The sequence below is a fragment of the Bacillus rossius genome, chromosome 2 (assembly GCF_032445375.1).
Source record: "Bacillus rossius redtenbacheri isolate Brsri chromosome 2, Brsri_v3, whole genome shotgun sequence".
NCBI classification, from domain to species: domain Eukaryota; kingdom Metazoa; phylum Arthropoda; class Insecta; order Phasmatodea; family Bacillidae; genus Bacillus; species Bacillus rossius.
The window spans coordinates 116,573,735-116,601,152 of NC_086331.1; the positions used below are offsets into that span (position 1 = coordinate 116,573,735).

A 27,418-nucleotide genomic window follows, 5' to 3' on the forward strand; every position below is an offset into this window, starting at 1 on the left:
ATTTGACTTATTTCCCCCAATCTGTGACTAACAAGTTCAAAAGAAAAATATATATTGTCATCATGCTTTAGATTTTAGCTTTCTACAATGCACAAGGCAATCATCATTGGCAAGTCCTTCTATTTTTCGTGCACACAAAGTTTTCCTGTAACAGGTTTTTTTGCATCAGTCATTTTGCTGTCCGGTTTTAAGGCAAAAAAAAGTATCAAAAAACTTTGCTACGCAGATTGTGGATTGCCATATGAACAACATGTACATATTTTCATGCCGCTGAAGATCTTTCAACACACCGTCAAGTTTGTTCAGAATTTCAGGAAAACAAGATGGTTGAACATTTTGTTTTGATAAGCCTCAACCATTTAAACAACTGCTAAGAATTTTAACAATTACTTTATTTTTACAAACATTCATTTGGTGATGACTGTAGTTTTTTCACCATCATAACACATCTAAAAGGCATATAAACAAGTTGAAACAACATGGTGTCAAAAACTCTGAATCAGCAAATAATTAAAATACAGAGTATAGCCATGACATTTCTAATCTTTCAACATACCAAAAACATTTACCTCACAACCATAGGTATTGCTGTACTTCAGTGCTTGGGTGAAATGGTGCCATTGGGTAAATGTTTTTCATCTGCTGATATAAAGCTTGGAAGTGTCATGGCGCCACACGTAATGGTAGTTGTACACTGTCAGACATCTACTTGTTAATTAATAGCGAAGTAAAATGTAATATACAGGAACATAATTTTAATGCGAAAATACCGGCCCAAACATGGTAAATAACAGTGAATGTTGCTGTTTTTCTGCCAATCTGTTTTACTCTTCAAATATCCAGGAAAATGGATAAAATCCATAAAAACGACATGCTTGGGCTGAACATATTTTTTCAAATGCAAGGTAATTTACAGACAATAGCACACAACTAAATAAAAATGGGTTATTGGAGAAGGAATCATCTATGTACTCTTGTAAGGAACCACCACTCCAGCAATTGTCAGAAGTGATGGCCAGACCAGGATTCAAACTGAAGTCCTCTGGAATGCAAGTCCAGTGTCTTAGCACTGCGCGTGTGTTTAATATAAAAAGTGGAAAAAATATTAGTCTTGTCATGGACACACAGCAGTTCATTTTTTAAATTTATATAGCTGGGTAATACTGTATTTACCCGCAGAAGGGTCACCTCTTCGTATTGGTCGCACTCTTAATTTTGGGCAAAAAAATCAAACATTTTCACCATAAGGGTCGCCCTCGAATATCAATCGTGCCATGTAACTGTCGCCAAAAGAATACAAGTGAAGTCTTCATGGTCCGTAGCTTATTGCCACGAAAGAAACGGCACCCATGTCCTTAATCTTTCCCCTGTTCATCTTTTATGGCCCTTCCTCGCCCTCCCCCTCCATCTTCACTCTAGTACTATCTAACAAAAATTACAAAGGAAAATAATGCTATTTTTCATACATACCTATGTTTCCCTTCCCGTCTTCCCCAAGACCGCAGGCTATTGCCTTGTCAATTTTTTATCAGTTTCTTCAACAAAAACAAGTACGCCCTTTACAGCAGTTTTTTTCATGAATGAAATGTTGCGGTAGAAAGCTAGGAAATATCACGCAAAAACATTGTTGGGACACGGTTGCGTCACAAAAACCTGTCGAGGTAGACATGATAATTGTGTACGGAGCCAGTTCACGAAGAGGAGAGGGGGAGGAAGAACCATAAACACTGCTGCGTGGAAACATGCACTCCCTTCCCCTCGTTCTCTCTCGCTCTCTGGCTGGTTTATTTTTAGATTCCCCCTCTTGCCGTGTGCCGCACGACAGGCAGCAGATGTAGCTTAAACCGCACAATTCATGATGCTTTACACTCACTGCCGAGATATTTTATTGAACAATTTATATTGACTCATGACATATTTATTAAAAACCAACACAGGCTAGTTATTTAAGCATATAGTCAACCACAACAGTGCAATGTTCATTTTTTTTAAACCCAAAATGGAAATTTTCACATATGGGTCATAGTACATTTTTTTAAACAAAAAAAAAACGCATAAAATCTATGATCCACATGCGGGTAAATACAGTACATACAAATAAATTAATATAGTCTTATTTCCACAATATTTCTTCATAAAATCTGAAATTGATGATTGGGATCGAGTTAACCTTCTGAGCACATAAACTTTCAGCAGAGAAATAAAATATTTTTATGTTAGCTAACAATTCAAGACTTTATACTAACCTTTGCTGCTGCTTTTTTCTGCCATTCCAAGGAAATGAAGCTCTTCTAACAGGTCTTTTAAGTTTCCATCAATATTATGTCCTATCTTGATTGTCGGTACTGGTTTCTTTGCAGTTTGTGTGTGCCATACTAATATCTGCCACATATAAACAATAATATATGCAATACAACTTTCTAATTCAATTTTGTTTAAACAAAATTATGGAAAATAATTTAATGATGACATAAATTTTTAAAACTACACAAAGTGAACTCATTTTGATTTTAAACCTACCCTAAAAATACTGAACACATATGTTTTGCTTCTGTTAACAAACCATATTTATCCAAACACAGGTTGACCTCTATGTCGATCCCCAAGTTTTAGTACACATCAAAATGTATAAACTGTAACAAAACTAAAGTTTAAGCAATTCAAATATCATTTTATCAAACACCAAAAAATGTATGAAAGTGAACTGTTCCATTGAAGACAGTACATAGAATCATTTGACATCCATTAGGTGTAAATAAAATAAATTACAATTAAACTAAAAAAATTATGTTTAATTTGCATCATTTTTGTATTGTATTGAAGATTGAACATTTGGCAAGCTATTTGTACCAAATATTAATATATTTGAAACAATTTATGGTATGAACCAATTGCACCATTCATGAAACATGAACTATTTGTTTACCTGCACCGATTTAAATATCATGGTAGACTGTTTCAAACTTTAGGTCTCCAAAATAAGTTCACTTCCAAAAAATTCATACAAGAAACTAGCAAACAATATTGACTTATATTCAGATAATATGGTTACTACACGGAAATAATAAATATACAGCCTGCGAAAATCATGTCTATTTTTGTCATGTAGAATTAGACACTATAGTGCAAATTTAACTTGTGAACATTACTAATTTCCTTGACTCCTCAATTATGACTTAAACACCATTATTTAAATACATATTATTTTCAAAATACTGAGTATTTTATTCTCTACAAACAGCATTCAGTTAATTATTTAAGATGAAATGAAGTAAAAAAACATTAATACTTTCATAAATCATAATGCCATTAAAAAGGATTAAGGAGACATGTAGTACACAGTATATATATATATAAATATAAAAACACGCACACACACACACACACACATATATATTTAAATAATACCTTTGTGCAAAAATTTCCTTTTGGCTCTATGTCTTCTAGATTTACTTCCAAACTTTTCAAGAACTCATCTTCTTCATAACCAGCTTTGAATGGCATTGTTGCATTTGGATGCTCCAACAATAGTTTCACACTAACAGCAAACCCTGCCATGTCAACAGGAAACATACGTTTTGATGGCCATGAATCAAAGAATCCTACAACTTTTCCCTGTAAGCAAAAATAAAACAAAAATTCTTCTACTGTCATGCTACACTTCAAAATTTTACTTTTACTTATGCCTACCAAATTTCCATTAAAAACTAAAAATGACTTGAAAATATGTGTAACTCTTAATAAACTTCAAAACTTTTATAATTGTTTATTTATGTCTGTAACATGCCCACTGGCAGTTGGAGAACTTTTGAGATGGGTATGACATATTATGGACTGTCAACAAAATACATAGACATAGTGTGGCCATTGTGCACTGGCAACTTTGTTACATTGTATTTTGTTTTGCAATCTTTAATAGTTAATTTTTTTGTAATAGTTTTTATAGTTTACTTTTTTCAATTTTATTTTTAAATTAAAATTACTTTTTTGTTTTATAATTGATTTAATTTACTCATAAAAACATTGATGTGTCCCGGCAACAGCGTCGGGTGATGGAGTGGCGTGAGGTGGGGCGAAAGGCCCACTGGTAGGCTGGCAGCTGCTCCTTGACTCACAGATATTGGCACTAACCTGCCCTTTTGCTGGGCCAGGGGTAGAGGAGGGGTGTGGTCAGGTACAGTGCGAGGAAGGGGCGTTAGTTGGTGCCTTAGAGAGAGCACCCGAAGGCCGCTCCAGGGGAGGAGATCTAGAGCGAGCACCCAAGGGCCGCTCCAGAGGGAGGTGGGGTTCTAGAGCGAGCACCCAAGGGCCGCTCCAGAGGAAGGAAGAGGAGAGGTGAGCAGAAAGCAATAACCCAATTTCCAACTATCTGCTTTATTTCCCCCAGATTTCTCTGGGGGTAGGGATCACTGGCTAGGTACATTTCGACCTAGCTTAGGTACATTTCGACCTAGCTTAAATACAGCTCCTTCAGACATTGGTCACTGATATGAGTGACATATTTTCCCCACACAGGTCATCCTGTGCCCTCCCCAGTAATTCGCACACCAGGACACTATTTACTTATTACATACATAGCACTGACACACATTTTATATTATACAGTCATTAATAAATCCATATGCACTGTTATAAACGTCCAAAAGTGCTTGCTGCCATCTATGGTATGTTTGCGGCACCTCTCGTAGCCTATATCCCACGGCTGGTGTAGAGAAGCCTTTTGGGATACGGCTTTCTTTGCGAGGCGGCCATGTTGGATGCAGAGAGAGGAGGCCGAGGGCAAACGCAGGACACGACAACATGTATAGAACGTTTAAAGTTTTAGTAACCTTTTATTTCAAAGTTTCATTTCTTTACCTGAGAGTAGTATTAATAAGCTATGTAAGTCATCCCCAAGCCTGTGAGACTTTGACATTGTGACATAAAATAAGTGACTTTGGTACAATTTCTTCACCCAGTAGGCCCCACCGATAAAGATGTTAAATTTTGCTTCAATTTGGCCACTTAACTTTACGACTGTGATGACCAGCGAAAGCGAATGCTGGTTAGGTAACCCCAGCTGTGAATAAAGAAACAATTCCGCCCAAAGTAGTTTAATTACTGCTACTACTCAGAGAAAGTAGTCTTTGTTTATAGTGTGTTCATGCTGGAAATGAACATTGGCCTATCTTTAAAAAACAATAAATTTGTTGGAATAACCGTAATAGTTGTTAGCATAGAGGTTTTATTGAACTTTCAAAAATGTGGCATAGAAATGTTTTTTTTAGTGTGGGCGTGGCCCGATTATGCGTAATTTACAGTGATTTTGCTTTCACATATTTTTGAGCTCAAAGGAAAGACATTTGAGTGGATATGTAGTATTTTATAAAGATTTTAATAAGCCCTCTTGAAGCATATTTTTAAATTTAATATTATGTATACTATGCATGTAATAAGCCTATTTATTTTAGTAGCTATTTTAGTGTTTCAGCTTTTAGGTGTATTATAGTGCTAACAGAGGTGTAAAGAGGTTTTTTTTTGCATGTTTTCAGCTCAATGCCTAGGATCAGTATTGTGAAACTTACTTTCTCTTTTCTGCAAAATATATACATTAGCAAATAGATAATTTTTTCTTGGTGTAGCCCAGTTCCTCTTCGTAATTTATATTTAGTTTTGTTACTTAATTTGTTCTTGTTTTCAACATCAGGCCTGGGGGGAAGATAAGGTTTAAAGTTTTAGGGCAATGGTAAACTGGATAAATTTTGTAAGTTTGCAAGGTCTGGAAAGTTTGCAAAAAAAAAGAGAATTTAAAGGCAAAAAAATTATTATGTATATTAGTTGTGGGTTGAGAGATTTAAGTAAAAGTGGATGATGCCAGACTTTAATTATGGTTTGTACGCGGAGCTGGGTTGTGTTTCGAGGGAACGCTGTGTGGTGGCACCTATGTGAGCGCACCGAAAGGGCTACACGACAAACCTCATGGCAATCACGAGAGAGTTAGGGAGTTGTCCATGAGTCGTTAGTGAGACGTCAGCCAAGTGCAGGCATGGACAGTGGTGTGAAGAAATTGAATAGTGGTGTAGGGAAAAAAAAATCATGCATTTTTGTTTTAATTCAGTTCTAATGTTGATGACTGCAATAGTAGATTCAATTCTATGACAAATTTTTACCTTTTTCTTTGACAAAAGTAATGTGTTTTATAACAACAGTAGAGACATTAAAAAAGACAGAATATTAAACTGAAACCAGAAAAAAATCAAGATTAAGTTTCTTTAACAATCTAAACATATTTTTATTATTAGTATGTAATTAATGTAATAGTTATAAGGTAATTCAGAAAATCTTATTTAAAATGATAATTCCAGTGTCTTTACTGAACAATCACTGCATCGTTATCAAAAATAAATTATTACCTCCTTCAAAACTGGTGAGCTGACTGAATAATCACCAATCAGTCCAACAGGAAACATGGATACTTTTTTTGTGTACCGAATTTCATCAAATAATCTTAGGTCAAAAGTGTTGTCATCATCACCAAAATAGATAACTCCAGAATTAGCACTTCTTCGGATCCATGATAGTGCTGCTCTTCTGTTGGCAACACCTCTAGGAACCACACTTTTTTTCCGATATATTTCAGGCATAGGACTTGCAAGATGTGTGAATGGAATACCTAAAAAATAATAAACATGGTATGAAATTTTAAAAATGGAAAATAATATACTGGTTTCTTGACAGAAAACAATAAGTTTAAATACATGAACAAATCAGCATACATGGGTACTTAACAAGAAAGACAAACCAGTGCATGAATAATCTAATATAATCACAAGTACATTCATTCATGCTGGTTACACAATTATCACACAAAAACATACACAATAAAAATTTTACACTTGGATACAATTAGTTACCATAAACTTAACGATAAATATTATAACAATGAAAACTCTCTGCCCCTTGAAAATTTAAACAGAATATTTGGTTACTATTTGTTTTTTAATAAATTTATAAAAGTAATCTAGGTTATTGTTTTAGATATTGCAAGGTTATAATAATTACCTTTGGATCATCAGTTTCACGGTGTGCATAAGTATTTATGATTTATTAAAGTTAATTTTGTGTGTAATAAATAAATCTTAAGCATTAAGTGGTTAGATTTACATGCTTATTTTTACGTTTATATATTTTAATTGTAATGTATTTAAGGCTATATTTCAGTTTTTTTTTTTTTCGACAATGGTATTGTATTAGGCTTCTTGAATAGTTTTAAAAAAATCTCTGGTGCAGCAGAAACATTAGAAGTGGCGCAGTTATGAAATTGCCAAAGTTATTTCTCGTAAGTTGCTCACGACTCTTGGAAATTCCACGTGGTATGCGCACTGTGGTGCAGATAGGTTATACTTCTTATTAACCATCACTGTCAGCAAGAGAAGATAAATTTCTTAGTCACTACTTTCCTCTTCAAAACATTAGATTATACACAGCCCAAAACACTTGCAACTTTATTCCAATAAACTGAATTTACCGATTTAACTCAATAAGCTGAGAAAATCGTGACAAGGTTCGTGGTGACTGAAACTCAAATGTTAAACATTCTAAATTATTTGTTACTTTAACCAGATGGAATTTTCTAATCTTTGTTGGTGAGACCATCCCTAAGAGGCCCCAGAAAGGTAAATACTATACATTACGAGCTCCCCCTACAGGGGCACACATACGGTGTGCAGAGCTTTACAAAACTGCACACGATATAAGAGTGGAGTCAGTTTACGAAAAGCATTGAAGGATACGGTGAGGTCAGATTAGTAGTTCCATTACTGGATTTTGTTTTTAAGTTGTATTTTTAGTAGTAAGAAAATGATTAAAACATGTGTTTTCAGAACAATATTTAGGCATGAAACTCTTGGTAAAGATTTTTAAAAGCACTTAAGCTACATACATTACACCTTCATCTTCATTTATACACCATAAAATGTTATGGTGACCACTCAAACCTTGTATTTACCCTATGCACAATGAAAATTTGCACGTCAGTCCTCAGCTTTTTGCTTAGAGGCGATACCATACTAGATACACCAGCGAGCATCGCTCTTATCATCCACCTTACTAACACAACTACACTCTTGGCTTCGCAGGCCCCTTAATACAGATGGCATCAATACAACAAAACTTAACATAATATAAATTATGATATATCACAGTATATACCATGCACGTAACATGCAAAATAAATTGCCAGTCACCAAATTTCTGTTATTCCTGAGAAAGAAGGTTGGTGAAGTAGGTAAGTAAAGTCCAGTTACAATTACTCAGAAATAAGTGTACACACATGGTTTGAATAGCAAAAAAAAAAAAAACATACATACCAAACCTTAGCAAAAGATGAGTCAACATAGAATTACAAATTCGGCTGTCATCTGCAACAATCCAATGAAGATTGGCTACATGCATTAATGTTTGACCTAGTCTCGTCAATTCTGCTGCTTGCTCTCGTCTTGGGTAAGTTGGTGTCACAAAGTAAATTATAGGTGAATCCACACGTTTCAAGTATCTTGTATCCTACAGGAAAAAAAAATCCCAATACACAATTTTTTCTAAATTATAGAATTAAAATCCTACCTCAGTCAGAACTACTTAAACTAGCAAATAAAAAAGTAGCTGATTTTAATTTGCATGTAAACTGAGTAAATGGAGTTAAGAAGGAGAGTTATGAAACAAAGATACCATGCTGGTTTCAACTGTTTCTGTGCCATAACTACTTTTTTGATGTTTAATATTGAAAACTTGCAAGGCAGATATCACAAAATAAGATATATTGAAAGATCATAACAAAGTGTAGATTGTCACTTCCCAGGAATATTCGTGTCGCCGAACTTAAATTTTTGGTGTTCCATGATCTGTGCTCTGTGTGGGTGCCATAGCCGCGTGGTGGCACAATATGGTTATGTGAGTATTCTGCGAACACAGGCATCAGCAGTACAAGCACAACACATTCCTGAAGGTGGTGTTTGCACAGCTGTGCGTGCTGGTGCAAATGTTGCTGACAAACCAGAGAGCACCACTCGAGTGTGGCGTTGGTGGAATAGGCCTCACCCAGCTAGCTTGAGCCCTAATCATGACATTTGGGTGCGGCAACACAGGACAGTTCTGGGAAAGACAGGCACAGGCACGGGTTTTTAAGCGGGTCTTAGCTATTGCGCGAGGCTTACTTGGGTCATCTTGACCCAAGAAAAAGTCAGAAATGTAACATTAGTGATAGGCTCACTCACTCAGGCGTGGCCCCCCGCATATCGCCTAGTTAGGCTGGGGTCCAAGATGAGATAAAGTTTAAGTCTGTAAGTTAAGGCTTACTCAGAGGGCTTAGAGAAATGTTCTAGGAGAGAATTCATAGTTCAACAGGTTAATCATAAGTCAAACTCCCTAAAGGAGGTGTTAGTTATTATCAATAAGTCTGTGTCTAAGTTAAGTTTTACAAAATGTCTACAGTTCTGACACTCTTTATAAGTACCATCAAAGTTGGTTAAAAGCAGGTTTCTTTTAAATAAGTAATCTAATTTGAAATAATTATTACTGTAAATGAAATGTGAAGACTGAAATGTAATTATAAATATTTATTTGGTTTATTTTTAAAACAAGCTATAATTTTTTTTTAAAGAAACCTCTATTTTCTCCTCTCCTCAAACACCCTGGAAAAGTATGTGGAATTTAGTCCAAGGATCCTGGTTCATCATTATTTCCTTTAGTTTGAAAGATGTGTTCGCTTACTTCTCGCAGGCCAAGTATTTAAGTATTTGTTGAGTCTTTGCAAATAGAATTTAGAGAGTGTTCTATATAATATCATCCAACATAAGGAGTTCAAGATTTATTATTGACCTGTTTATTTATTTATTCAGTTTATGTTTACTTAAATAGTTATTGAGAATTTTGTTCACATTTTTAAACCCTCTCATAGCAATACTGACAATAGTCTCATTAGAGTTGAGGGGTTTAAACCAGGCTAAAAATCATGGGCAGGCAATATCTTATTTTTATAGTCTAAAACTTTTAATAAACCACATAATTTAACACTATAAGATTAAAACAATGCAAATGATTTACTTATTTTTATTAACAACAGTAAAACATCACATTAAAAATTTGTACTAGGTATTGATAAACTTTTAAAAGTTCACACATAAACTATAGCTTATTTTAATGGTTTCAGAGATCTGTTAACAATCCCAACATGCTGACAATGCCTGAATTCAGGTTTGCAGAAGAATAAGTTAATGATGCGACACTTCTCGCCGGCATATTTTTAAGTGTTCTCTAACGCTATGGACTCAAATACCTTCAGTTCTGCACAGTTCCTGGTATACTAGCTGACAATACTAAGCACACAAAAATATTAGGTAGTGGGAGTGGCTTAGTGGCCATTTGACAACTTATTCATTTAGTCAATTAGACTTGTGTATCTCTTCTTGCACTACCATGCCACAAACTGGGGTGAAATTTGCACAAACATACTGATAAAATACTAATAGAAAAAATCTGTTACAGTACTACAGTGTGTATAACAGAATAAACTCACAAAAACCTAGAGGTCATAAATGGTAAACAAAATTTTTTTCTCTTCAATCTCGTTGATTATCATTATTAAAATTAAAATATCAAAATCAACCAGCTAAAAAAAATTTTTGGCTCGTTCTTTCCTGTTTGTATTGCAGGTCACATCACATCATGTTGGTTGTGTTTGTAAAATGCTTGTTCTTGAATGTTTGTTGAAATCTGTTTAAAACAGAAATTCAAATTTGGATGCTTTCTCCATGCTTAACTTATTACGTTCTTTAGAATGCACAAATCCAAATGATGAGAAGACCATCTCTATACTCGTTAAAGAAGCTTGTGCTTGTAACTGCTAAACAAAAAGAGAAACTTGGTCATTAAATTTCTCAATATCATTCTTCTGACTACTCTTCATAGGTTGTAACCTGTTATGTTGCTTCATTTTCAAAAAGCAATTCTTGAAAGGGTAAGCTTTTTGATTGAAACTTAACAATTAATGGAAGAAGAGAACTAATCAAATACCTCAATTTTGCCAAATCAAATTCTATGTTTTTTTTTTCTTCACACAAATCAACATCAAGTGATGATTTTTTTTCTTTTGAATCCAGCATTGTGGCTTCCATTTACATTTGAAGATTCTCCCACATGAACAATGACTCAGAACTAGTGCATTTATTTTTCTGACCACCATCAAGGGTTATGGCAATAGGCTTCAAAATATTAATTCAGTACTCTACATTCTGTTTCAATGTCATGTTCCAAATTTGTTTCTGTAATACTTTATCAATAGTGTCACAGTGTTCCTCACAAATTGTAACAGAGTTCCCAACCTTTAACATGTGTCTCAAGGTAATCTACCAGTGTATTCCAGTGTACTTCACTTCGGAGGACTCATTTTTAACAACATATTGTCTGTAACATGCATTAGCAAAGTGGTTGTTTCTCTAATATTTTATTATGTGTAACACATCACACTATGAATATTTAAGTCATTTGCTAACAAATTTAATATGTGAGCTGAACATCTATAAGTGATGATATTCAAATCTTCATTATTATCCATGGCCACAATGCTGTGCTTTATAAAGATTTTGATGACATACTTATACTTAGCATCAAGTAACTAAAATATCATTATGTGATAAAATAAAACATGCTTACAAGTTGCTGAAGAACTTACATATTTGCTAAATCATTTTCCTAAACTTACCTCAAGCAATAGATGGCAAATTAAACCATTCTCTTCGTGAAAAAATTTTCTGTTTACTAATTTTCCTTGCGATGACCAAACAAAATATATCACAAGAAGCATAAAGGCCACTGTTAAGAAAAACATGTTCTTCACAAGAGTCATTATTCCGTAAGTTGAAAATTGCCATTATCTAAAACAGTCAAAACATAATAAATCATATTAAAATAACTGACAGTTGTATGCTTCTTATTAGAAGGGTTAACATGATTATTCTGTATCGTCAATAAACCATAAAAGTTATGTATCATCAATAAACCATAAAATGTTACATATGGTACGTCATGACTCAGTGACTAACATTTGCTTCAACAGTCTTTGGAAGGACTTTGGAAGGACTAGAACTTTCAACAATAAAATCAAAAAGTTATACACAGTTAATATTTTTCTACATAAACAACTATACTAGCATCACCACCACCACATTCATAGTTTTAACTGCTTCCTACTCATGTTTGTGCTTAAAAGGTCTTAAAATATGTATTCCTATGCTGCTTTGATATATGACTCCACGACATTACTCTGACGTCGTCCGGGCCTGCGGCCCCTTTGAGCCCGATACGACACCGCCCAACCACCGTCTCATTTCAAACCTCCCGCTCGTGCGTGCGTGTGTGCGTGTGTGTCTAGCCCGGCAAGAGGGCGCCTAGCTGCAGTGCGCCGCACCCCTAATTTGCTACGTTTTAATATTATTTGTAAATCCTTTTTGTTTTCATTCGTCTTTGCCCCACGTTGGGCGCCAATTGACAAGGTCGGGGGATTCGGTAGTATTTATAACGTACTTTTAGTGGGCGCCACCGTGTCTAGGGGGCACGGACCCGGCGAGAAGACTCTGTCTCAGGCGTGACGTAGCCCGTGTGGCGGCGTGACGTAGCCCGTGTGGCGGCGTGACTCGTTTCCCCCTTTCGCAATTACCTTAACCACGCAGTGGGATCTCAGGGCGCCCCACACGCCGACAAACAACACTCGAAGCACGCAAACACAATGTCTCTATGAAAACGCCTTCCTCGGAGAGCCGGAACGGAGCGTCTCTCTTCAGCTGGCGACGGGAAGCGACTGCGCGAGCAATGGCCGCAGAGGTAGCGTGGTGAAGGGGGGGGGGGGGGGGGGGGGTGTTTGGCGCCAAGCGCCCTGAACAGTTACCCTGTCTCCCGTCGTGCCGCGGACGTGGTTAAAATGCATAAAAATTACAATAAATTTTAATATAAAAACATATGGCACTTGGGGAACAAAACAAAAGATTGCACAGTATTATTATATCTTGGGGAGCGAAGCACTGATTCTACAGCGCCCTCTTGCGGCGGCGCGCTATTTAAAACACGTCAGCCGGGAGGATTAACAGGAAGGGAGGGAGGTGGTGGCACATCGGGCTCAGATGGGCGTAGCCCTGGACGACGTCAACTCTTAATTTTATTACGATTATAATTGAGTTTATTTTGCATTTTGTGACCAAATTTCATTTTATCAATAAACTTAAATAGAAAAAATTTCACCTCAAAATCCTCACTCATTATTTAAATATATATTTTAGAAATAATAAACTTATCAATAACACCACCAATATTATTTAATTTTCAAGCCATTTTAAAAAGTAATATAATAAACTGTTTATCTTACCTTTTTTTAAACATATAATGGAGTAAGGACTTTCTCCTTAAGATTAAAAAAAAAATAGCAGAAAAATATTCACAATACTCCTGATTGAGGATTTTAAGCTTCAGTTTTTCTTGAAACTGCAAGAAAAGTTCAAATATGACAAATTAAAATTAATACAAATAAATTCTGTAGGTACTGTGACACTCATAAAGATAAATGTAATAAATGAAATTAGAGTAAACACACTAAATTTGCAGTTCGGGTATACAGCATATTCTGGTTTGCTGCTGGTGGAATTGTGTTTACCCGCAGGGAAAAAAAAAAACAAGAACACTGGAAAAGTATATAATAAAAGTAGCAGCAATCAAGATGCAACCTACTTCCTGCACATCATCTGGATGGCTGAGAGCGAGAGAGGGGGCACGAGAGTAAGGAAGCACGAGAGAATGCATGAGAGGAAGGGTGAAAGCACTCTTGAGAGAGGATGTGCAAGAGAGGGTATGCAATAGAGGGCTTGAGAGAGAGGGTGTGCAAGAGAGTATATGCAAGAGAGGGTATGCAATAGAGATCTTGAGAGAGGGTTAGAAAAGAGTATATGCAAGTGAAGGTATGCAATAGAGGTCTTGAGAGAGAGGGTGTGCAAGTGAGGGTATGCAAGAGAGAGGGCATAAGAGAGGGGGCCAGAAAGAGAGAGAGTGCAAGAGAGAGAGAGAATAGTCTTTGTGTCTCAATGGCATTGATATTTACCATGGTTTATTCCAGTCTGCTCAACCTGTATTTAGTTTGTTAGTGTTGAGGAATGTAATTTGTTTTATTTATACAGGATAATTATAAAGTCTGTGAAACAATTCATAAAATTGGTACAGCGAAATGGAAAAGAAAAACGTAACAAATTATATACCGCGTGAAAGAACAACTCTCAAAGTTTTTTTGAATGTAGCGCCAAAAAGCTATTTTAAAAAACAACCGACAGGGGCGCTAGTGCATGTTGTTGCTGAAAATGGCTGCGAACCAGGCAAAGAAAGCCTTTTGTGTGCTTGAATACACCCGTAGCGAATCGGTAGTGAGTGTCCAAAGAGCTTTCCGTGGCAAGTTTAACAAAACACCACCAGTTTACAATAGCATAATGAAGTGGTACAAGAAATTCGAGGAAGACGGCTGTTTGTGCGACGCAAAATGGTCGAGTCAGCCAGGCGTGTCACAACAGACAGTGGATTGTGTACAGGACGTGATGGTGCGGAGTCCCAAGAAGTCAACTTATCGGGCTAGTGCAGAATTGAACATCCCTCAGCCAACAGTGTGGAAAATTCTTCGTAAGCAATTAAGAGTGAAGCCGTACAAATTGCAGCTTCTGCAAGCCATCAGCCACGATGACAAATTGCTCTGACTGCAGTTCTGCATTGCCATGCAGAACGGTCTTGAAGACGATGACTTTGCAAGCAAATTAATCTTCAGTGACGAAGCCACTTTTCATCACTTAGGAAGAGTCAACCGACAAAACACACGCATATGGGGGACAGAGAATCCACATGCAACTCTCGAACACGTCCGAGATTCGCCAAAAGTTAATGTGTTCTGTACCATGTCAAACAAGACAGTTTATGGCCCCTTCCGCTGAGAGAACTGTCACTGGTATCACCTACCTCGACATGATGCAATTGTGGCTTATGCCATAACTTGAAGCTGATAGCAGGGACTTCATCTTCCCATAAGATGGTGCTCCACCTCATTACCACAATGTGGTATGAGATTATCTGAATGAGACGTTGCCACATCGCTGGATGGGCCGTGGGGCGGCCGCTGACCAAGTGCTACTCCCGTGGCCACCACGATCACCGGACTTGACACCTTGCGATTTTTTCTTTTGGGGATACATCAAGGATAGTGTTTATGTTCCACCTCTACCACAGAACCTTGACGAATTGAGACACCGCATCGTAGCAGCTGCTCTTATCATCACTCCTGATATTCTGGGTCGGGTATGGGCAGAATTGGACTATCGATTAGATGTGTGTCGTGTGACGCAAGGTGGACACACAGAACATTTATAACTAGTGAAAAAAAAAATTTGAGAGTTTTTCTTTCACGTGGTATATAATTTGTTACATAATTCTTAGCCATTTCACTGTACCGATTTTTTTTAAATGTTTCACGGACTTTATAATTACCCTGTATTTGTGACATACCCACAGACAGCTGAGGAACTTTAATGGTGGACACTAAGATACAAAATACACAAAGGCACAAGAGATGCAGTCACTGCATGTGGCCAGGCAACGCAAGCATTTCGGCACTATGCAAAGGCAGACACCACCTACAAGAAAAAAAAATCTGCGCAGGTAGACCCCACCCGCAAGTAGTCGCATCAAAATAAGCAAGCACTGCACACCTGCAGGGGTCGCATAACAAAAAAAGAGATACAAATTAATAAACACAAACAAGTAACACATATATAAAAAATAACATAGCAAAAAAAAAGGAAATACATAACTTGATTACACTACACAAAAAGTCAACTTAGAATACAAAACACATTTTATTACATTTATTTTATTATGTGAAAAAGGGAAATAACTTCCATACTTATTGAACTTTGTGAGAGGCATAAATATAAGATATTTTTTACTAGGGATAAATATTAAGGGATAGTAATGTTTTTGAAGTGAAACTTCTTTGGGCACGATAGAAATAAAATATTAAGGCCGAATTTTAATGCAATGTTTTCATGAAACATTGTTGTGAAAAGTTGCTGATGCTGAAAGGATGAAGAATAGGTTTCGGACGGAGCAGAGAACCGTCGGGCCCTGATGTCTTGAGCGGACTCCACATGGTGGCGTGCGGCTCAGGTTAAACCCTACCATGCTGCAGGGATAGGCGGGTCACAGCAGTAAGGACCCACCGGCGCCTGACGTCACCCCGACTTTAGGGAGTATTTGGACAGAGGGCAAAACAACGGGGTTTGAGCTTATTGTTGTGCACCGTGCCACGGCCCATATTTGCAAGAAAATGGTGTTCTTTCAAGTATGCATTATTTTAATTACTTGTGTAAATCAATATTGTTAAACTGTTATGAGTACTGTGTTAGCTGTGTAACTTGATATTGTTTTTGCTCATATAATCTTTTCAGCTTTAGTTTCACTGGGTAATTATGTTTCATAAATTATTAATTCATTAATTAAATCACACACAGTATTGTAATTATAAGCCCATGAGCATGTAACTACTAAGAATATGCTAGTTCAAAAAAAGTTTAAATAGAACTCGTGCATGGAATAGTTTTTATTGAAGGGAAACTTCTTTAGGTGTGATGAGAGTAAAATTTCAATTACAATTTCGAGGCCAAATTTTAATGCCACTAAACTAGACTTGGTGGAATCACAACAATCTAACTCAACTTATCGTCATCAATAGATTATCACTAGTGAGAGGATTTAAATATTAAAATATATATATATATAATATATATATATATATATATATATATATATATATATATATATATATATATATATATATAGTATCACAGGACTAAGTTTCTGTCCTAATCAGGACACTTGTGGTGAGAGACTAATCAACAATATATTTTAAATTTAATTTTAAAATAAACACTAAATCATAAAAATAAATAGTTATTATTAATATAAAAAACTAAAATAAGCCTTTACATTCGGAAAAAAATGTATTCAGTTATTTTTCACGTTAAACCTTTACTACATTCTTACAAATTTCAGAACTAGTCTTTTAAGTTGTGACTCAAATTATCTTAGCAAAACAATTAGCTATACTTAATCTGTTACTATTCCTTAAGGCTTGCTCTCATGATAGACATCTAACTTAATTTCACTGACAACACAAAAAATTACAGCATCTACTTCTTAAACCGCAAACTTGTTATAACGGACCACTCCGCCCGAGTGAGCTAACCTTAACTTTAACTTTTGACATCATAAACTCTGCAGCCAGAAACACGAATTTAATACCAAGGGGACCGTGCCAACCAAGTGAGCTTAAACGTATTTAACGACTTAATCCACTGTCAACTCCACGAAGCACCCATAACCGACATGTTACCACGGGGCCTCACCCGCCGAGTGAGCCACGAACAATCACAATCACCCACTTGAAAACACTTCACCCAACCTTCCAGGAGGATACATTCTGCCCAGCCCAAAATTCACAACCATGATTCAGCTAAGTGGGCCATACATGGGAGTAACGCCCAGATTTCACCACGGCGCGACCCAAAAACAGCAGCAGGCAACAGCAACCGGCGCGGTCTGCTGATCGAACACCAGACATTGGTATGTTAAGTATTCACACAACAGCGCCTCGCGCTCGCCACTGTGCCCCCATTACTGATGTTGCATCACTACACTAGGAATGAACTGAGGCAGCCCCACAGTCTGAATATGGAGTACCTCAAATTTCAATTAGGAGACACTGTAAAATTCTGACACTGATAAAATTATAAAAGCTTATGAATAAATAAAAAAAATTAAATAGAAACATACATCTAGGCTCCCAATTTAAAAAGATTCAACTCTAAAAATCTTTCAAAAAAATTATTGTGCTACACATTGGCTTTAAAGGTTTTGTTAACACCTACCTTCGCAAGTTCTCCGTAGAGAATTAAAACGTTCCAACATTTTTCTTTCGAGTACCTGTGGACTCATGTCTGGTTTTCTTGTGTTGGAACCATATTTTATATTACTGTATTTTCTGCAAAAATCAAATCCTGCAAAAAATTTTTACAGTAATCATTCACTACAGTGCTGAACCACTTGGTATGGATTGACCCTCATGCATTAAAATATATATATTATATATATATATATATATATATTTATATATATATCTTAATATATATAAATCTCGTGTCACAATGTTTGTCCTCAATGGACTCCTAAACCACTTAACCGATTATAATAAAATTTGCACACCATGTGCAGTTCGATCCAACTTGAGAGATAGGATAGTTTAAATCTCAAATTATAGTCGCAATTTTAATTTATTGCGATTTATAAAAGCGAAATACCACTCACTGACTCACTCATCACGAGATCTCTAAAACTATAAACCCAATTGACTTGAAATTTAGCATAATTATTCATTTTGTGATGTAGACGCTCAATAAGAATGGATTCTGCGGAAATCCGATCCCAAGGGGCGTTTCGGAGGGGGGGGGGGGGGGGGGGGTAATATATCAAAATTTCCATTTTTTGGTAGGAAATCACCATGGCAACGGCTGTTGCTTTGTTGATGCTTCATTCGTCTCTATGACAACGACTATTTCATTGTTAGTGCAGTCCTCATCACCGTTGAAATTTAGCTGGTATCTAAATATCAAAAATTACCCTTTTTTTTCAAGTATTATATTTTACAGACTTGAAACTTCACAGTAATGTTCCTTATGTTACGCAGGATGACATTTTCCGAAAATTAGATCCCATGGGTGGTTAAAACAAGGCAACAGGATTTTGCATTGTTCATGCCTTCTGCGTCTCCATGGCAACGGGCATCGCGCGGCAGTGGCGTACCCACAAGGAGGGGCAAGTATAATGAGCGGCGCAAGCGTGATCTGCCTGTAGACTGCCGTAGCGAAGTACGGGTACATCAGTTGTACGTTGCGTGCACGAGTCGGGAAACCATCGGTGCTATTCATTTTCTCTCCGGTACATTATACAGCATTGTAATAAATTTTCACTGATTTTTTTATTATTTACCATTACTGTAAATGGGTTATGTGGCTTAATTTTTTTCCATTAGTATAGCCGTGCGAAGCCGGGTCGGGCAGCTAGTATATATATATTTTTTGATGGGTTTTTAAGAAATTATGTTATTTTTGGCTATAAGAAGACATAAAGTCAATCCTCTTCAACAGTATTAACTACCCAAACAGCTAAACAGACTAGAGGCAAAATACAATGAGAAAATGTGAATGGAAGCAGAAATCAAACAAATGTGCAAGAAATTCAGATGGAAGTTATAAATCAATATCTGGATACTAACTTATGCAAAGAAATTTGCTCATATAAACAAGTGTTGCTCCCAATGATATGGCATAATAATACTTGTGACAAAACATCAAAAAACTTTTAGATAACATTTGGCATTGCTGTAGCACAGGCATTTTAAAATGTATATGTCTGGAAGTATAACAGTAAAAATTATATTATTAGGTATAGGAAACATAATTCTCTTTGGCTGAGATAGCAGATAAAAAAATACTTGTGAGTGCTAAATTATGCAATTTAACAAGTATGCAAGTGCAAAAGTATGCATGGGTGCAAGTGGGCAAGCATGCAAGTGTGCAAATGTGCAAGTATACTGTGTCATTTCTACCTCTCCCCTGCTGTCTCCTCCTCTACCAGTTCCCCCACCACATACCTAACTATTCCCCTCATGCAATCAGAATTTTCATAATGCTCGAAAACTGTAGCCCCCTCAGCAAAGAAGTATCACTGCAAAAAAATTACATTAAAAGGAAAGAGAAGAAAGCATGTAAAGAGACCTATAAAATTAGATGGTTTGGTGTGGGATATCTTGCTTTTAACATATGAAAAGCATACCACATAAGAAAATCAGATTTATTTTACTTTGATGCTCCCACCCTGAAGTCAATATTTTATATAAAATATTCTCACAATACTTCAAGGGGAAAGACCAGAAAGCAGCTTATCACGAAGTACCTACAAGACGTATTCAACACACTTCTAGTCAATGATTTTATCATACCAAAATTGAATGTAACCTGCCAGTTCTCGATCTGTAAGAGATTCTATAAGAAATTTAATGTCCATATTCATAATGACCACTTATTCTTCCTGTACATTTTTATGAAAACTGAATTTAAAAAGATGGAAGTTCTGTTTCTTCATTTGTATATAACTGTCTGCAAAAAAAAGATTAAAGAGCATCCTGAAGGCACATAAATTGTATTCTATCAGATGCAGCATACTGACAATGTTGGCATTCTCATGGTGTTTCACAAAGACATTTAATGTAAATACTACACAATTGTTCACAGTACTAAGGCATTTATTTTCTCAATGTGATCGTAACTTTGGTTTGTACACAGCTTTTGTTAAGAATACAATTTGTCACTACTGCTAAACCATATCCAGAGGCTACAGTTACGTGTGAAACAGACACCTTCTTTTCCTGTAATATATAACAGCTTGCTGAAAAACTGAAACAGGACATGTGAACCATTTTTTTTATCACCAGATTCTGGGTGAAAATTTAAAAAGTCATATGTGAAACTGTACCATAAGTGGTCATTGAGGGAGGCAGCGTCAAGTTGGCACCCGAATAGACTGACTGACTGACTAACCTGTGGTTACATGTATTAACTTTATTCCCCACCTCCATTAACAGTAATGTGTGGCAGTGGTGTTGGGCTAGTTTTCACGCTCAAAGAAAATGTTTCTCCCATCTTTTATCAGCCAGGAGTTATAAAGTGCTAATTATCATGGGAAAAAAATCGCACTGCAACACAAGGGAAGGATGTAACTAACCTAAATGTTTCACCTACGTCGGATTTTGCCGTACCAGCCTTGTGGGATGCTTGAAAAAGAAGATTTACGCGGTATGTATATGTTGCTGGACATGGTGAAAAGTCACAGCAAGAGCAGATAGACATTCTTCAATATATCATGGGTGATCACACAGAAGAAGTTTGAGCACAATTTCAAACAGAACCTACAACGTTTGCAACAGCCATCCAAGCTTTTGATGATTACTTCACCCCCAGAACAAAAAAAAACATATTTTAAAGTTTCAGATTTAATTCACGTTCTCAACTGCCAGGCGAGTCGTCGCAGATTTTATCACAGCTCTCCAAGCTTTAGCAGAAAATTGTGACTATGGCATACCTTAAACAGGAATTTATACGTATCAGGATTGTGGTGGGCTTGGCATATATTAAAATCAGCTAACAACTACCATAAATTACTTCCTGAACTTTCACTGGAACAGGCAACCCAGGTGGCTAAACAATCAGAACTGCAAAACAGCCAGTCAGCAGTACTCCACCAGGACCACACATCATAGGTATTTTGAGTGCAGAGCAAGAGAAAATCGCAGTAACCAACTTACTTTCAGCACAACTCAATGCCTCAATCAGATGCCAGTTCAGCAATATGGTGACAATTTTGTGGTCAAGGTTTGCACGAGCACTCACAGTGCCCTGCAAGAAGTGCCAAGTGCTTTGGATGTGGTAAATTAGGGCATTGGGCTTCAGTGTTTATAGCTAGTAAAAGTCATGAGCCTAATAAATTGCACACTGTTTTGGAAGAGGTACAACAAGAAGTAACAATGGAATCTTCTTGGGTAACTTATTTGTCAAATTCATTATGTTCAATTAAATCAGTAAATTACTTCAGTTTATATTAAGGATTTACAAACTCATTTAGAGTTTTTGATAGACACTGGTGCTGATATTACCTGTTTAACTCCTGAGGTTTTACCAAACAAGTTTTTACCAATCAACTGAAAAGTTGTCATAAAAGAGTATCTGGGCCAGATGGCAAAGATCTGCCCATTGGATATTGTTTAGAACAAGAACTTCAGGCCAAATGTAGGTTAAGGGTAGCGGAAGAGTACCAGATATTAGGTCTGAAAACACCCATATTAGGAAGAGAGCAATTGTAAATGCTACGTATAGTTTCCAGGGTGATTAACACTTATTTTTATAAGCAGACATCTCACACACATAGCTAGGGAGTTTAAAGGCAAAATCACAAGTACAAGTACAAATACCCTTAGAGTTTCCTGGGCTAATGAAAGGGCAAATTAAAATTGTATAGAAAGAAAACACCCAAACCTTATCTGTGATCAGTTCCAATATTTGTACCCATTCCGCTACTTAAAAATCTTCAAAAGGAATTGGTCAGCTTAATTCAGTTAGACACAATTGAACAAAACACTGAACAAACAGAATGGGTGGTGCCTATTGTGGTAGTCCCTAAGAGGTGACTCAGGTCATATTTGTGGAGATTACATAGAGTTAAATCACAATGTTAATCATCCTCATTTTCCTATCACAAGCATTTAACCTATATGTGCTCAGCTGAAAGGTACAAAGTATTTGATCAAGATTGATGTGAACTTCGCTTTCCCTATAAAGTTCAATTTTGTAAAAACCTAATTACTTATCACATTCATTACTCCGTTCAGAAGATTTGTGCTCAAACGGTTACTGTTTGGATTAAACGTGTACCTACTCGTAAATATTTTTCTAACAAATATTGGAGGTCTTTGTGGGTATCTCAAACGTCATTTTTCATGTTCATGACATTTTAATTTTTGCCTTTATCAATACAGAACATACTTCCAAAAGTGTTAAGTAGATTTATATCTGAGGGATTACACCCAATGCTAACAGGTTTTTGGAGTGACAAAGGTAAAATATTTAGGGTTTGTGTTATCATCTAAGGGCAATTCCATATCCAGAGAGAATGGAAGATCTTAAAAAATTCCCCCAACCATCTTCTACAAAAGAGATTCAGCAGTTTCTGGGGTTGGTAAATTTTTCATTAAAGTTTATTCCGGGAAAGACAATATTAATGGTCAGTTAGGTTAACTGAATTCAAAATACTGTTAAAAACATGTGAAGGGTTGATTTGGATAGCTATACATTAATCATATGTTATGTATGCATTACATAGTAAATAAGTTTTATTAATGTAGCTGACCTAACCCAATAAAACTTTATTTTTATCATGAATCACCAACACATGCGAAAAACTAACCTCTGAAACACATATTTATAAAATCAACCACCAATTCTACAAAATACAAAGAATCTTTAAGTGATTTACAAACACCCACAATATGCAAAAATCTTGTTCAAAATATTCAACATGAAAGAAATAATTTCCTTCTATGAACATACTACCCATGAACAATATGCGTTGTTTTAAACATCCGAGTATTCAGAGTTTTTTTCACAACTATTTTTCAAAACAGTAACAGAAAAATCGCTTAAATTATCAAAAAAATATCGGTGTACTAGAAAATAATTCATTTATAGCTTTGCCATTTTACATTTATGTTAAGAAAATGTCAGCAAGTTAAAAAAAATTAATTTCCAGATTTTTTTAAGAGCACCCACTTTTTCAGGATCTACGATAATGCCCTCAGATGATAACACAAACCCTAAATATTTGACCTTTGTCACTCTAAAAACACTTCTATCAGCATTGCGTGTAATCCCTAAGCTATCAATCTACTGAGCACTTTTAGAAGAATGTTATGTTGTGTAATGGTGATGTAAAGATTATAATTTGGTTGAATGGGTGAGAGACAACATAGTTTTAGGAGTAGGTAGTTGCTCTTGAAACAAATGGCTGAGCTACTGAATGACCTAGTAGAATTGGTGGATGTTGGGAAACTGATGGATGCCATTTTTATTAATTTTGAAAAGGCATTTGATAGGGTGCAGCACAGAAGGCTGATGGATAAGAGGATAGATTAGTCAGGGGCAGTAGGCTGCTCATGTTTCTGCTGCACGTTGGCAAGTGCTTAGCTGCACATGCAGCCAACTTTATTATGTTTGTGGGTGCTGATAAGTCGAGAACTTCTGCAGTGCACACAGTCACATTCTGACAGTGGCAACTGCAAGCTATATTTACATCTGAAAAAAATAATTTGTCTTTCCGAGTGGTATTCTACTGTGCAGCAGAAATCCAGTTAAAATCTCATCGATAGAAAACCTAACAGGGTAATATTTGTGCTTGCTGTGTGCAGATTTGAGCAGTAGTTGAACAGAAATTTCTTTTGGAAGATAAATTTTATTTATCTTGTAAATGAGTGTTGGCAGTCGTGCAAAAAGCACTTGTAATTAAACTATTTTAATTATCTGAGACTATTTGAAATGCTCGAACAACAGAAATAGTAAGGGACTAAGATCTATATTTTATGGATCAGCATTTATGTTGTTTTTGTCATACATGAGCAGTCTTGTTTTGTGAATAAACTGAAAAAGACATTCATTTTAGTTCAAACTATCTTCATCAATGAGCCTGTACAAGGATTCTGACATCTTTCACCTTTGGTCCAGTAAGTGAAGCTTTGGCTGCAGGAACAAGATTCTGTTTTAGTGTGCAGAAAATGCTAGTATCCGCATTGTTTCTCCCAATTTTAAATATATGAAATGTTTCAATGAATGTGGTGAAAACTAAACCACCACATAACTTGTATATAAGTTTCTGTACCATAAGTAGATGTTGCGGGAGGCAGCGGCAAGATGGAATCTGAGTTTATTGACTTTACCTGAAGAAACTGCAATGAAAAGTTTACCAACCTTAGAAACTACTGAATCTCTTTAGTAGAAGATGGTTGGGGGAATTCTTTAAGAGCTTCCACTCTCTCAGGATCTATGGTAATGCCCTCAGATGACAAAACACACCATAAATATTTTACCTTTGTCACTCTAAAAACACTTTTATCAGCATTGCGTGTAATCCCTTAAGCTATCAATCTACTGAGCACTTTTAGAAGAATGTTATGTTGTGTAATGGTGATGTAAAGATTAAAATTTGGTTGGATGGGTGAGAGGCAACATAGTTTTAGGAGTATTTGCTATTTAAACAAATGGCTGAGCTACTGGATGACCTAGTACAATTGGTGCATGTTGGTAAACTGATGGATTCCATCTTTATTTACCCTCATTTGATAGGGTGCAGCACAGAAGGCTGATGGAGAAGATGGAGTGATTAGTCAGGGGCAGTAGGGTTGTAAATTGGATGGGACACTTCCTCAGGGATAGGAAACAACGGATGAGAGAGGGAAAAGAAAGCGGTGGAGTTGAAAGTGGTGTTAGGTGTACTGCAAGGGAGTGTTATGGGACTTCTTCTATTCATTATTAAGATGAACGATATTGGAGAGAAAATGGGAGGTAAGCTGATGTTAGTAGATGACTTTGAGACGTATGAATTATTGGGTGAGGGGGAAAAACCGGCAATGTGATTTGAACTGGCTAAAGCACTAGTCAATTAAGAATGGGATGGCATTAAAAGAAAAAAAGATGAAGGGGGTTGGTTTACAAAAAGGATGACAGTATTAAAGGAAGTTTATTGCTGGAAGCGGCAGGATGCAGAACAACCTGAGATGGAGAAAGCAGGTACAACAAATGTTAAAGAAGGGTAGGAAGGGGCTAGGGTTTATTGGCAGGACATTGAAGGGAACACGAAGGAAGGTACATAAAAGCACAGGCATACTCCATGTTGGTGAGGGTGATGATGGAGTACGTGGCAATGATGTGACCTGTACATTATGACATCAATAAGATAGTTGGAGAAGGTACAGTGCAGTGCAGCGAGATGGGTAATGAGTACATTAAAAAGAAGGGAAGGGGAAGAATGCACATATGCCTTCAGTGATGATGGAGCTGGGGTTAGAAACACTACAGAGGAGGAGGTGGATATAAATACTGGTGAGACTGTTCAAGGTGATCAATGAGAAGGGGTATGGGGGAAGCTGTTAAAAGGGTTGCACAGTTCCATATCACGTATTCAAGTAGCCCTAGATCCTTTGATCCTGATAACATGATCATGTTTAACTGATGCTGTGGAACATGATACGTGCTATTATAATATAGTATGTCGAAATATCCTGAACATGACAAAAACTTGTGACATAACAATGAATTATAAGTAGAATACAAAAAGAAAAATTTGCACAAGACCTGACATAATTTGTTTGTATTGTGATATTTTTGTTTGGCTATCATCTTTCGACGTACTAAATTAAAACAGGATCATGCCTTCACGATCAAAGGATAAACTTAGATACATGATATGGAACAATTACCAACATGAATTCCTGGTGAGGCAAAGTCATGAGTAAAATGGGTTTAAGGAGAAAGATAAAAGCAATAAATGAGTGAAGTAAAGAAGGAATCCTTGCCACCAATAAAATGTCTAGTTGCAGTTGTATATAATTAATCAAAATGTAGCTAACCTAATACAACAAACCAATAAAACAGTGAATTACTGTTAAACTACTCAAAATATCGCATTGCCGCTTCACAAAATGATTAGAAAAATATTAGGAAGTTAAAAAAAAAAAAAACATTTTAAATTTTTTTTTTTCGCTTTTTTTTTCGAATGCGCCCCTCAGCCAGATAATTTTAAAAAAATAAAAAAAAGACGGGACTCTGGAAATTTACCTAGAATTCGAACTTGGGTCAACTAAATCCGATCCCACTGTCCGTTTACTTTGCCACCTAGTCCAGTTAATTAATTAAAATTTAAATATTTTGTCACTACCTACAGCTACGTTAAACGTTTGGATTACAATAGCAATTCAATAAACAAGCCCCTAAAATCTCAATGTTAAAGCATTTAACTCAAAATTAGTCAAAATACAAACATCAGGTCTTTTGTTTGTGAACAGAAATTTCAGCACAAGTTAGACAATCAAACAGAAAACAAAAAAAAAAACCAGGTCATAGATACAGCAAACAGCCAAAAGGAAAAACAAAAATAAACAAATCTATCACCACAAGTGACGTAAAGAAGAGAACTGAATAATTAAAATTTTATTGCAGGGAGATAATTAAATCTAATGGCCGGTTTCACCAATAAAACCTAAATTTTAAGATCAGCTTAAGGCTTGTGTAAGGGCTACCCAGCACATTAAATCGTTTCATCAATGTTTCAGAGAAACTCCTAGCGATCTTAAAAAGAACATAATTTAGGCAACCGAAATCGGGCCTCTAAGTTCTTTAGAAGTCCTTGCCGATCCCAAACAAGTTGAGGTCGTAGCTCCTGCGGCAGTTATGTCCGGTCTGCAACCGCCAGTACCAGTTCCCGCTGGGAGAGTGCGCCATTCCAGCCATCTCTCATGAGTAGGGCCAGGCATTTTTCGCGAATAAATCTTAACGCCTATTAGACTGCAACAAGGTATATCCGCACCAGTGGTTTCTCCCTTGTGATTGGCGGCCGTCTGCGGGAGAAGTCATTTCCTTATTTGACCGGGGCTCTCAAGACGTGTTTGCTTCCGCACTGAACCACTGCGATTGGTGTTGTATCAATCGACATG

General features: G+C 36.4%; 1 protein-coding gene across 10 annotated transcripts in view; it reads right to left on the reverse strand.

The window, feature by feature from the left end:
• LOC134529668 (galactosylgalactosylxylosylprotein 3-beta-glucuronosyltransferase S) overlaps positions 1–26,828 on the reverse strand; it is a 32,363-nt gene extending 5,535 nt beyond the window's left edge. For 2 of the 10 annotated variants that reach the window (XM_063364005.1, XM_063364004.1), the window contains exons 1-8: positions 26,544–26,814; positions 17,979–18,107; positions 13,394–13,509; positions 11,738–11,909; positions 8,349–8,541; positions 6,393–6,652; positions 3,409–3,615; positions 2,247–2,382 (exon numbers count right to left, since the gene is read on the reverse strand). In XM_063364005.1, coding sequence (XP_063220075.1) covers positions 2,247–2,382; positions 3,409–3,615; positions 6,393–6,652; positions 8,349–8,541; positions 11,738–11,881 — 940 coding nt within the window. In that variant the 5' untranslated portion in view covers positions 11,882–11,909; positions 13,394–13,509; positions 17,979–18,107; positions 26,544–26,814. Of the gene's footprint in view, positions 1–5; positions 1,043–2,246; positions 2,383–3,408; positions 3,616–6,392; positions 6,653–8,348; positions 8,542–11,737; positions 11,910–13,393; positions 13,510–17,978; positions 18,108–21,469; positions 21,561–22,196; positions 24,652–24,677; positions 24,703–26,543 lie in introns of those variants that run through there. The other 8 variants (XM_063363997.1, XM_063363999.1, XM_063363996.1 and 5 more) reach the window with 8 other exon arrangements.
• Between the last annotated feature and the right edge of the window lie 590 nt (positions 26,829–27,418).